The sequence below is a fragment of the Schistocerca serialis genome, chromosome 1, assembly GCF_023864345.2.
Source record: "Schistocerca serialis cubense isolate TAMUIC-IGC-003099 chromosome 1, iqSchSeri2.2, whole genome shotgun sequence".
Classification (NCBI taxonomy): Eukaryota; Metazoa; Arthropoda; class Insecta; order Orthoptera; family Acrididae; genus Schistocerca; species Schistocerca serialis.
Window position 1 is genome coordinate 1,177,209,078 of NC_064638.1, and position 14,270 is coordinate 1,177,223,347.

General features: G+C 42.0%; 1 protein-coding gene across 1 annotated transcript in view; it reads left to right on the plus strand.

The window, feature by feature from the left end:
• Window positions 1-14,270, plus strand: part of LOC126456430 (trypsin-1-like) — a 108,842-nt gene that overhangs the window by 93,188 nt on the left and 1,384 nt on the right. Inside the window, exon 7 of the mRNA XM_050092183.1 lies at window positions 5,348-5,503. Within this exon, the coding sequence (XP_049948140.1) occupies window positions 5,348-5,503 (156 nt within the window). The remainder of the gene's footprint in view (window positions 1-5,347; window positions 5,504-14,270) is intronic.

Genomic DNA, 14,270 nt, shown 5'->3' on the forward strand with positions numbered 1-14,270 from the left:
GCGGTGATCGACGAGTGCGTACATGCACAACAACTTCTGAAATTGTGGCCAAATGAAATGTGGCCAAAAACCAGGCTTGTAAAAGATTCCCCAGGAAACGCAATGTTTCAACCAGCCTGCATCGTAACAGTGCATTTATCGGTATTTTATTCGTGATCATGGCTGGTACGTTTAAACAAATGATTTAATTCTTACTTTCGAGAATGTGAGACAGTTTCCCTCATGGCTGTGTCTCACTTGCTAATCCCATCTTCTATCATAGACAGCAGCTTCTCGAAACAGGCCATGTCCATCCTCACGAAGTTCCGAAATTCTTGCTGAACTTCGGGCCTCAGTTCTTTCTTAAGCAGTGAATATAATCCCCTGCCTTCGTTCATTCGTTTCAGTCAGGGTCGAACTCAACAACGTCTGGTTTTTCGTTTTCATCGTCGTTCTGTCCTAATCCAAAGATTTAATGTCACTGCCAGGGCAATAGCTCCAAAAACAAGTCGATCACTCATGTGAAAAATGCTGTAGAAATGAAAATTTTGGATATACACATACCTGAGTGAACAAGTGTCATAGTATAAAACTAACTGTTGAGTCTGTAATTCAGATAATGATAAAAACAATTTCTTATTAAACAGTAACCTTGAGCTCAATTAAATAATTTGAACGAATGACGTTAAAATATGTCACTCGGTCCCGCTTGTGTTTGGCGCACCGAGCGAGGTGGCGCAGTGGTTAGCATTCGGGAGGACGACGGTTCAATCCCGTGTCGGGCCATCCTGATTTAGGTTTTCCGTGATTTCCCTAAATCGCTCCAGGCAAATGCCGGGATGGTTCCTTTGAAAGGGCACGGCCGACTTCCTTCCCCGTCCTTCCCTAATCCGATGAGACCGATGATCTCGCTGTTTGGTCTCTTCCTCCAAGCCGGGATGTGTTTGGCGCGTTAGAACGAACGACTTTACAAGAGATCAGACAGACCTATTACCCGTTCGAATCCCCTTCCTATGGCGATAGGATCGTAACGCTGAACTGGCACATTCCCCATTCTGATAATACAGCTTTACTAAAAGCGCCTTTTCAGGTAATGTCAACATGTTACGACTGCTGGCGCATCTGATTCTCTCTCTCATTACAGCTGCTTTTATACTTTATACACGATTGTCATGCGTAGTCACTGACGTTTTGCTGTCCAGTGCCATCTGTCGGACATTTTGTGAACTTTGTTTTTTTTGTTCTAATAAAACCCCATGTCATTCCAAGCATGTGTATCAATTTTTACCTCTCTATCTACATTATTCCGTGGTTTATTAAGTTTTCAAATTTATACTGACTTTTTGATCACCCGGTATACATATATAATGTGTGTGGGGTGGGTTTGATGGTTTGTGTTTTACAGTGTTGAATGTGAATGTAATAGCTGTTAGAGAGTGGTTGAAAGCCTTGGTGATCAGCTTTGAGTTTGGTTTAAATGTTCTGTAGAGGGTTCAAGGACACGTGAGTGAAAAGGTTTTCGGTGTTATTATTATTACTACAGTAATAATCCTCGTTTGGAGTGTCATTCTATTATTGTATCTATTAGTGTAAACAATGAATTGTTCGGCCTGTATACTTGATGATTTATCAGCAGAACGAAAAACCCTGTTGAATGATCAAGTACAGCTGCCAAACAATTCATTGTTTACATTTATAAATAAAATAATAGAATTAAATTCCAAAAGAAAATAATAATAATAATAATAATAATAATATCACCCGACGCTTTTTCACTCAGTTGTCCACGAACCCCTCCACAGAACATTTAAATCAAAACTCAGATCAGCTGATCACCAAGCAAACAAACTGGATAAGAACACATTTTACAACATTGTGTGATGCATCCAGTATATCAACAGTGCGGAGACGATATGGTTTGTATCAATATGACAACGTATACTGTATAAAAAGGCATTACTGAGACAATGGCTTGTAGACAATAACATTCCTGAGTTAGACTGGCCTATCCAGAGTCTCGGCTTGAACACAATGGAGCATTTTTAGGATGAGTCGCAACTTCGACTTCTTCCAAACCCCAAGCGACCAACATCACTACGCTCTCTGGTTTGAGCTTATGAGGAAGAACGGGCCGCCGTTCCTCGACATACATTCGGCACCTCGTTGAGAGTGTACCCTGCAGCATTCAAGCCGTCACAAAGGTGAAAGGTCGACGCACCCCATTTTAATATCCTCTAAGAAGTGTTCTGGAGTGCATGTTTCTGATATTCACTTCATGGTAATATCTATTGTGTTTCATAAAGAGTATGTTTTCAGACTCCGTTTTCTTTCAATCTGAGTCTACAAGCTGTCACACATATAGATGTTGTGTAAATTGGTTTTGAATAGCGAACAGTTTACAAGGATGGGTTGAATATCGATTGATTTGTGAATTACTCAAAACATTTTGACAGTTTTACTCAGCTCTTTGGAGTGAAACTGTTTTTGAGTGTGAGTGTTCGATAGCTTTGAACCGTGAATTTTAATTTCAAAACCTTTTCTTAAGAATTTATTTACTAGCGATTCATCAAGAACATTAACACATTTAATCACACTATGTGAATGTGGAAGTATTTGCCAATTGGTAACTGATGAATCAAATTAAAAAAATAATTGTTAATAAATGGAAATTATATTCATAAAAGCCCTTTTTTTAATAGATTTAAAATTATAATCAGAAAGCACCCTGTAAATATCAAGTTACAATTTATTCAGAGGCAGAAATAACAATTTTTTTTATATAGTATGAGCTTTTGGGCTGAGAACCTTGCCGCTCCCTTTTAACACGGCCGTAGTCACGACCGCGTACAACAACCTCTGAAAGACTACACTGATGCAAATCTGCAACACACCAGATTACTTTAAACTAAAAATTTTAACAACTCACACAAACACAAACTATGCACACCGTAAGAGGGATGGAAATGGTACAAAACACTATCATTAAAAAATTAACTTGCCACCGAAGGTGGTACTTGATTTTAAAGAAAACTCTTATGGTGGAAGGGTGGCGAATAAAAACCCATGAAATGCAGTCTTACATAAAATGTACAAACATGTTCTATATTACACATATACCGCCTCTCAAGATGATAAGCAAGATAAAACATATTTCAGGAATTCGGCCTTTACACCTTAAGCAATAAATTCGTTAACACCGAATCCGACAAACATGACAGAGGCAGCTATTAACGTACGGCAGATCGACAAACAGACAGACAGACACCAACTGCCTAACGAATGCGGACGGGAGACAGACGAGCAAGCTGGGGACGAGAGACTGACCAAGAGAACAAGTAGAATTTAACAAGTTAATGAAACAACATATCTCGAATCACTTCTAATAAATTGCGATGTCTGGCGAAGACATGGCACAGCACCCCCAAAACGCTCTCCCGAACCGTCCGCTGCTAGCTGCTTCAACGGACGCAGGAAGGCGCGCCGATCTCCCATCTCACGGCGTCGCAGCTCGCACCGGCCAGACCGATGTCGTAGGTTGGCTCCTGTTGCTCTCGTGTCGGCCGCGAAGCTACTACCCCACGCTATACGGCGCGGCCCACTGGACTCACGTGGCGACCTCACATGCACCGACGCTCAAGACGGACAAGTCATCTTGTGTCCCATTGCGCGACCCACCAACCGATCGATCCAACCGCCAATGGCCATTGCCTGAACAAACTCGAGCAGACTGGCGGCCTAACACATATTAGCATTCCGGACGACAGCCAGACACTGACTGCCGCACAAATGCGAACGAGAGACAGACCAGCAACCGGTGACGAGTGACTGACCAACTGCCTATACTAGCCGAGAGTCCAAACTGACTCCTGGCGAGTTTTTTTTTTTTCCTTTATTGTAATTTTAAACACCTATACAGGCGGGCTGTCAGCAGCATAGTACGCTGCTCTTCAGCCTTAAGTGGAACAATAAACATGACAGAGAGGCGATATATACAATACAAAAAACGGCGGGCAAAAAAATGGAGATACAAAAAAAGAAAAAAAACAAACAAGAAGCCGTTCACGTTGGACGAAAAAAAACACTAACACTTGGAGACACGGCGCACAAAACACGGAGAACGGCGACGGCACATGTGAACAGTTGAGTTGTAACTGCACGAAACACAAAACGATGCACACATACTAAACACTGATGGCGATGATCTCCGGCGCGCGAATGTTCACTGAGCGTGTACGAGTCCGGGGACCTGCCAAGAGAGGAGGTGGAGGAGGAGGAAGGGGAAATGGGAGAGGGGAGAGCAGAGATGCCATGGGCAAAGGAGGGAGGGGGAGGGAGGAAGGGGGAGGGGAAGCCCGGGGGAGAGGGGAGGAGGGAGGGGGGAAAGGAAAGAGAAGGGAAGGGAAAGGGGGGGAGGGAGGGTGCCTAAAGGAAAGGACACAGGAGGTGGGGGGGAGGATCAAAGTTGATAGGAGGGGTAGATGCAGGGGAGGAGGACATCATCAGGGAGGGCGAGCTGGCGGAAGCCACCTTGGGAGAGGGTAAGGAGGGTGGAGAGATGGAGACCGGGTGGGACATGGGAATACAGGCGCGGCAGCGGGCGGGGGTGGGTGAGGATCGGGGAGACGAGCGGGTGAGGAGGGTCGAGTTTACGGGAGGTGTACAGGATCTGTATCCTTTCAAGGAAAAGGAGAAGGTGGGGGAAGGGGATGAGATCATACAGGATCCGCGTGGGGGAGGGGAGACGGATGCGATAGGCGAGGCGGAGAGCATGGCGTTCAAGGATTTGGAGGGATTTATAAAAGGGAGGGGGGGCGGAGATCCAAGCCGGATGGGCATAACAAACGATAGGGCGGATGAGGGATTTATAGGTGTGGAGGATGGTGGAGGGGTCCAGACCACACGTACGGCCGGAGAGGAGCTTGAGGAGACTGAGTCGGGAGCGTGCCTTGGCTTGGATTGTCTGGAGGTGGGGAGTCCAGGAGAGGCGACGGTCAAGGGTGACGCCAAGGTACTTAAGGGTGGGAGTGAGGTCGATAGGACGGCCATATATGGTGATGTAGAAATCAAGGAGGCGGAAGGAAGGGGTGGTTTTGCCTACAATGATTGCCTGGGTTTTGGAGGGATCTCCTGGCGAGCTTATAGCGCCCCTTAAATGCACGTGAACAGGCAAACTTTCCCGCTTTCCACCAGAGGGAGACACCAAAGCTGTGATTGCCACAGCGGTGCCACCGCCAGAAACGGAGGGCGACTGCTACACACTACGCGCTGTGGCGCGCTCTTCAAAACAGCAAATTTTACCACGGCTCGAGCTGTAAACAGTTTCATTGTAGTTTCGGGACGCTCTAACGAGAAGTAACACATTTTACAGTTCGGTGGAAGCTCTCCGGCTGAGCTGCAGAAAGTGGACATCGTGGTGTGGAACCAGGAGCTATGCTCGTCTCTCTACTGGGACGGCTTCGAGTACCCGGTCTACCCCACCATGATCTGCGCAGGTGGCGTCGAGCAGCAAGCTGGCTCCTGCAATGTGAGTGTGCACAGATACTAGTGTGGAAACGTTGCCTAAATGTAGCTTAAGTTTCTACATTTCAGGGTGTACAGGGCAAGGTCAGTTAATGGGGGTAGAACGTCAAACGGGCCGACTTGGAGGAGGAGAGGCACCACAGGATATTTTAATTTCCACTGTCTATACTTCTACAAATAAATTCATAAAACTTTGTCAGCATGACCAGGAAGGATTCAGAATTCACACTCATAACAGTGGAAGTTCAAACACATAACAAAATAAATTTTTTACGTGTGCATCTTCATCATTTATTCACTTACTATTGGCTGCATTTGTTGCTATAGGTACACTTTTCTTCATGAGTAAGTGAGATTCTTCAATAAATTTTGCACAGCATGCAAACCATACTTACAGGTGTATGAAACTCTAGAATTTTCCAAACCTATCAAATAAAGTAGGCCTATTCCCTTCCTCTTACCCTTACAAAAAACTACTCATTGCTTACTTAATTATTGAGCGTGTTGCATCAGCCACATGGGAGTCACTCTGTGTGAGCGTTGACCTCAGTGATTACGCACCTGCTTATCGCTCTGTGTTTACAAACAGACTATAAAATTTGAGCTTTTTCTAACCATTAAGTTTAAAATGTAACAGCTCATTCACTTTTTCATAAATTAAAAAATTCTAGAGTTTCGTACACCTGTAAGTATGTTTTGGATGCTGTGCAAAATTCATAGAAGAATTTCTCTTACTTATGAAGAATAGTGTACCTATAGCAACAAATGCAGCCAATAGTAAGTGAAAAAATGATGAAATTTGACATGTAAAAAAATTATTTTACTATGGTTTTGAACTTCCACTGCTATGAGTGTGAATCGTAAATCCTTCCTGGTCATCCTGACAAAGTTTTATGAATTTATTGTAAAAGCATAGACAGTGGAAATTAAAATGTCCTGTGGTACCTCTCGTGCTCCAAGTCGGCCCGTTTGACGTCCTTTCCCCTCTTAAATATGATGCAAAATCAAAAAATTATTCTGTATTTTTGAAAGTAAAAGAGTAACTGTTGGGGAAAAATTGTAATTATTACAGAGTATTTAATTTCTGAAGTTACAAATGAAGACTAGAAAAAATAGTAGCAGTGTATTTTTTGGGACAGAAATTCTTAATAATGTTTCATCAAATATATAATATACGTGTGATATCATTATGTACACTAAAGATAGAAAATTGAGATCTTATAAATAAGGTAGAGAATACACGAAATAATACATGTGTATAACAGGGATTTTTTTTTTTTTTTGTGGGCGATGCTTCTAGAATATTTATGGTGCGAAACGTACGTCGGAGAGAAATACAACTATGAATTCAACCAGAAATGGGCAAGAAGTATTTACAATTCTACTTAATATATTGACAATAATATAGAAAAAAGACATACGCAAAAGAGAATCACTGACTTGTATTCTTTCATGAAAATCAGCAGAACCATTATGCACAAAGTAGAGTCCTCGTTTGATATTTCTCACCCCCAGTACCAATATGAGGAATTGACCATTTCCCTATCACATAACTCTTATTGATAAGAGAAATATCTTTTTTAATTTAACTGGAAAACTATTTTGTCCTTGTCCACAGGCTTTAGAGACATAACTTCTAGGTAATCTTCCAGTATTTTTTGTGTGGTACGGACATCTCTGTAGCTGCATTAATTCGTCTTTCCCCCTCTAAATTTAGGCAGATATAATTTCCTCCACCTACATGTGCTGATTATGGTGTGGAATTTCTGAAGCGAACCTCCATGCTTTCGTCCATTTTTAAAAAGATGTCAGAATCGGAGTCAGTCTCCTCATATTTGCTTTTTTTTGTGTACTTGCCACAGCTTTGGTCACAGGCATAGTTTTCTGGCTCTCTTGTTTTTTACTCCTTTTTTGTTGGGAGGCTTTTCTTTTTACAGCGATGGGTTTACTGCCGCAGGTGTGGTCGGTCTCCCGCGCTAGTGCGGCTGGCGTATGCGAATGGCGGCAACCAGCACTACACCATTGTGTGGTTGGTGGCCTAACCATAGGCAACAGTGCGTGTGAATTTTTGAATGGATCGTATCGTGTTTAAGGATTATATTGACTGCTTTATAATTACCTCCATATAGTAAATGTGACAATAATGAGTAACTCAGCAGATAGAGTACAGTTCTCTGTGTATATAACATAAATTTGGTGGCTACACATTCAGTATTTGAACAAGTATGGCAAATGTTCTAGAGCTGTGTGCACATTTATTTTCAGTCTATATGTGCTGTTTGTGAAAACTATTTTTTAGCTTCAACGTGAAATTTCTAATTGAAAAACGAATTTTGACTAGATGTTCGTAAATAATGGCAGTGTAATAACACTAGGAACGTTAGTCATAGGTACGGCTTTCTTTTGAATAGGTGATGGTGTATCTTTTTCCTTTTTTTTGAAAGTTTTCACTGTATCAGTTGTAGAACATCGTACCACTATGATGTCGGATAAGTCGTAAGAAGCAATTTGATATAGGACACTGTGGTCTATCAAGTCAGGGAAACAGCACAGAACTCGCCTATAAAATGCACCTAAACTGCGGCGCATGTACTCTGAGCGAGATTTTAAAATGCTCTAGAACCTCTTACGTCACCAGCTTAGCCAGTCCTAACTGTTTGAAGCTCATTTCTTTTTCTCGCTAAAATCATCCTTGAATGTTAAGCACACGTTGTTGTTGCGCTAACAAATTGTACAACTGACTTTTTGCGTAAACTTTATGTCAGCTAAACCGTTTTGTTTCTTAATTAGTTTTTGCATTATGTTTACAAATGTCTTTTTTCTCCTCGTTACCCTCTTGGGAAAGTTTAAACTACTTAACAAACTAAACAAAAAAATTCAAAAATCTGGCCAACTAAGCCGATTGCATAAAGAGGGCGAGAGGGTATTCAAAATGTCGCATGATGCTCATGTGGTCAGCTTAGGTGGCCCCTGCAGGAAAAATTGAGGTTTTTTCCCGGTTTTATAGATCACAAGTGTCCTGAATCAAACTCTTCGTCTTTACTTCCAGTACGATACATTCTATAGTCCTTATTCGGCGTTCTCGGCCTATGACTTGCAAACGATTGTTCTGTAAGCATCGCTGTTTATTGACTCTAAAAGCGAATATGTCTCTATTGAAGTCATAATCAGATCTGTGATAGTATAAAGTAAGTTATATAGTGGAGCATATAATTAACCGGAATACAATGATTATGTATACGTTATATATACAGTTCTTGTGCCTGCTGCGCACGACCATAACAGTAATTTTCTGTGGCTCTCTTATTTACACATTTGTAACTGACTAATGCCCAATACTACGACGCATACGAAACATATATCATTCACTTAATTCCACTTTGTGTCTCTTTTCCTACTCGTCAACCAATTCTTTCATCCCATGGCGACGAACACCCCTCACACCCACATGTTCGTTTCGTACTTCAGCTTGTGGAGACAAACAAAATGGTGCAGGCAGGTCACACTTAGGTGTAAGCACAGTGACCGTCGGAGTTCAGTTGATTCAGTCAGCGGAAATAAATAAATCGAAGGAGATATGAGCAGATTGGTCACATAATATGACAAAATCAGACGGACGGAGGACGTCGAAAAAGTTGATAGAAGCGCAGCTCGGTTTGTATTACCATGAAATAGGGAGGAGAGTGCCACAGATATGATACGCTTGTTAGGGTTGCAATCATTAAAACAAAAACGTTTTTCGTTGCAGCAGTATGTTCTCTTGAAATTTCATTCACCAACTTTCTTCTAAGAGCGTGAAAATAATTTGTTGGCGAAATTATCACCATACATAGGGCGAAATTATCATAATAATAAAATGAGAGAAGTCAGGGTTCTTACGGGAAGATTTAAGGGTTCGTTTTTCACAAACACTTTTCGATAGTGGAACGGTAGAGAAATAGTTTGAAGGTGGTTCGAGGAAGCCTCTGCCAGGAGCTTAACTGTGAATTTCTGAGTAATCATGCCCCCCCCCCCCCCCCCAACAAATTGGATAAGAACCAACTCTAGTCCATACATATCATAAAAATGTACGAATGTATGTGTGTGTGTGTGTGTGTGTGTGTGTGTGTGTGTGTGTGTGTGTGTGTGTGTGTGTGTGCGTGTGTGTGTGTGTCAGTGAGTGTGTGTGTGTGTTCCTCATCTCCTCCTAAGCCTATGGACCGCTTTCAATCATACTTGATACTCATATAGTTTACTGTCAGGCGAATATCGCTGTGGTGGTAAGAACCACGTACCTATAATAAGGGTGGGGGGTGTAAAAGGAGCATAACCCGTAGTGGATGAATTCCCAGACTTTATTCGTCCAATATTTCAGAATGAGAGCACTTAGCGACTTTCAACGAACTTTACACATAATTTCAAACCTTAACGAAACTTTTTATTGCTGACAATCCCTACTAAATGACGACAGGAAAAATTTTGCAGTGAACACATAGTGTGTTGTGGGGCGATCACTCTGTTGCAGAAATAATTCAAAAGCCAAGATCGCTTAAATAGTGTTTACGGGATAACCGATTTCAACACACTAAAGATGCCATTATCGGATCTGAATGTAGCTTAACATGTATAAATGTATCGTTATATCCAAATCATTTATACATGTTAAGCTACATTCAGATCCCATGATGGCACCTTTAGTGTGTTAAAACCGGTCATCTAGTAAACAGTATTTAAGCGATCTTGGCATTTGAATTATTTCGACAGGAAATTTTTTTAACACATGCTACTTTTCCGCTGTTCATACAGTGAAAGTACCGTATGAGGCATGACGTTATAATTTATTAATTCTTTACCACTAAATATGTTCGCGACACATTTTACAGACGGTATGCACTATAGCACACTTAATATAAGTGAAAAATTATAGCCGGCCGGAGTGGCCGAGCGGTTCTAGGCGCTACATTCTGGAACCGCACGTCCTCTACGGTCGCAGGTTCGAATCCTGCCTCGGGCATGGATGTGTGTGTGATGTCCTTAGGTTAGTTAGGTTTAAGTAGTTCTAAGTTCTAGGGGACTGATGACCTCAGCAGTTAAGTCCCATAGTGCTCAGAGCCATTTGAACTATTTGAAAAATTATAACATTGTACGTCACATAGTTTAGGAGATATGCCGTAATAAACAATGAGATACGTGAAAAACTACCGCATCGTACATGACGTTAAAAGTTGTTTCTTCGCTGCTACTGACTCTATTCGTAACACATTTTTCAGACAGTATTCACGTATGCTGCTGAATGTGCCTATGCAATTATATCACTATACAACATATAGTCCAGGAGGGATGAATCGGCGACATTTTTTAAATTCCTGATATTCACTACTATATGTTATGGATTATTATTATTATACATATTGCTTGAAACAGTAATCACAGCAGATGAGTTCACTATTGTTATTATCATTATGCGGGGCGATTCAAAAGTAACCGTAAGCTCTTCGTTGGTGTAATGTATGGTTCAATATAAGAATAAAATGTTACATAAAGTTTTGCCTGAAATTACCTTATTTCCGAGTTATGACACATAATGTCATTTGTGGTAGACATTAGACCATGGGCCAGTAAAGGCTCTGGCGTGTCGTGTACGCCTGCGTATCGACTGATGTTGCTTTGTCAATAGTGTCCCTGCATATTTCGGACGAGTGCCAGAGAATATCTCAAAGTTGCTTATCCCGATAAGTGGACAAGTCGCGCAGGACCAGATGCTGGGGCCGCCAAATCTCTGGATCTTAACCCCTGGGCTTCTACCCTCGGGGCTGTTGTAAGGAGCTCGTGTATTGTGCTGTAATCGAGAATGTAGCACAACTACGGCAGTGAACTGTGCGGAATGGGATGAGCGGAGCCCCCAGGAGCGGTAAGACTTCAAGCACGTCAGTGTCTTCATCTCTATGGGCATCACTCTGAACGTGTCCTGAGGTAAACATACAGTACGTAGTTGAACTGAATTTCAAGTCTCTTCGCGTCGTTGTTTTCTGAAAAGAATCAATTCTGTGTTGCTTCCGTTGCACTTGTGATCCCTATTCTACTGCATAACTCTGAAATAGTTGCTTTAAGTGTTACTCTTACTTTGATGCATACATTACATCCACAAAACGTGTACAGTTACTTTTGAATCAGCCTGTATATTATACAGTTCTATACATATTGTAACGTTTACCCACCAGGTAGTTCGGTTGGATATAAAAAAGGGCATGTGCGCCCTAATCACTTCTGTTAAGATAAATGCATTAGTAGAATAAGTAAATAAATAAAATATGTTACTGCCATGGGTAAGGTAGTTAATTGTCAACATCTTTGATGACACAAAAATAGTAAAGGCACTAATGAATGAAAGACATTAGCTGCCAGTGGGCACTGATTTATATCAATGGAGCAGATACAAAGCAGGGTCTTCTGTGTACTACGTAGATCCGCTGACCATTACGCCGTAACGGCACGGACTACCCTAGCACCCAAATTCTCAACTTATCCACACATTACGCATGTAGTCCCCCTATCTTCATTACCCGCTACATTTCTCTGATTCCTGTAAGAATTCGAGCTTTATATATATATATATATATATATATATATATATATATATATATATATATATATGTATATATAGGGTGGTCCATTTGGTCCATTGACAGTGACAGGGCCAAATATCTCACGAAATAAGCATCAAAGCATCAATCGAAAAAACTACAAAGAACGAAACTTGTCTAGCTTGAAGGGGAAACCAGATGGCGCTATGGATGGCCCGCTAGATGGCGCTGCCATAGGTCAAACGGATATCAACAGCGTTTTTTTAAAATAGGAACCCCCATTTTTATTACATATTCATGGTGTACGTAAAGAAATATGAATGAACCACTTTTTTCACTTTGTGATGGATGGCGCTGTAATAGTCACGAACGTATAAGTACGTGGTATCACGTAACATTCCGCCAGTGCGGACAGTATTTGCTTCATGATACATTACCCGTGTTAAAATGGACCATTTACCAATTGCGGAAATGGTCAATGTCGTGTTGATGTATGGCTACTGTGATCAAAAGGCCCAACCGGTGTGTGCTATGTATGCTGCTCGGTATCCTGTACGACATCATCCAAGTGTCCGGACCGTTCGCCGGATATTTACGTTATTTAAGGAAATAGGAAGTGTTCAGCCACATGTGAAACGTCAACCACGACCTGCAACAAATGATGATGCCCAAGTAGGTGTTTTAGCTACTGTCGAGGCTAATCCACACATTAGTAGCAGACAAATTACGCGAGAATCGGGAATCTCAAAAACGTCGGTGTTGAGAATGCTACATCTACATCGATTGCACCCGTACCATATTTCTATGCAGCAGGAATTGCATGGCGACGACTTTGAATGTCGTGTACAGTTCTGCCACTGGGCACAAGAGAAATTACGGGACGATGACAGATTTTTTGCATGCGTTCTATTTAGCGACGAAGCGTCATTTACCAACAGCGATAACGTAAACCGGCATGATATGTACTACTGGGCAACGGAAAAACCACGATGGCTGCAACAAGTGGAACATCAGCGACCTTGAAGGGTTAATGTATGGTGCGGCATTATGGAAGGAAGGATAATTGGCCCCCATTTTATCGATGGCAATCTAAATGGTGCAATGTATGCTGATTTCCTACGTAACGTTCTACCAATATTACTACAAGATGTTTCACTGGATGACAGAATGGCGATGTACTTCCAACATGATGGATGTCCGGCACATAGGTCGCGTGCGGTTGAAGCGGTATTGAATAGCATATTTCATGACAGGTGGATTTGTCGTCGAAGCACCATACCATGGCCCGCAAGTTCAGAGGATCTGTCGTCCCCGGATTTCTTCCTGTGGGGAAAGCTGAAGGATATTTGCTATCGTGACCCACCGACAACGCCTGACAACGTGCGTCAGCGCATTGTCAATGCATGTGCGACCATTAAGGAAGGCGAACTACTCGCTGTTGAGAGGAATGTCGTTACACATATCGCCAAATGCATTGAGGTTGACGGACATCATTTTGAGCATTTATTGCGTTAATGTGGGTTTTACAGGTAATCACGCTGTAACAGCATGCGCTCACAAAGCTACATGTATCACATTGGAACAACCGAAGCCGCGCGGGATTAGCCGAGCGGTCTACGGCGCTGCAGTCATGGACTGTGCGGCTGGTCCCGGCGGAGGTTCGAGTCCTCCCTCGGGCATGGGTGTGTATGTTTGTCCTTACGATAATTTAGGTTAAGTAGTGTGTAAGCTTAGGGACCGATGACCTTAGGAGTTAAGTCCCATAAGATTTCAAACACATTTGAACATTTTTTTGAACAACCGAAATAAAATGTTCGTGTAAAATTGTGAGCCATATGTTTGTGACTATTACAAAGCGAAAAACGTGGTCCAACTAAAAAATTCATATTTATTTACGTACTACACGAATATATAATAAAAGATGGGGTATCCTATTTAAAAAAACGCAGTTAATATCCGTTTGACCTATGGCAGCGCCATCTAGCGGGTCACCCAAAGCGCCATTCCCCTTCAAGCTACACAAGTTTCGTTCTTCGTAATTTTTTCGTTTGACCCTTATTTCGTGAGATTTTTGGCCCGGTCACGATCAATCGACCACCCTATATATGTCTTTCAGACATACAGGGTGACAATTATTGAACTACATGAAGTAAAATCGTCATAACTTCTGAACGTTTTGCATTGGACGTTCAAACTGCACGGTTGGCC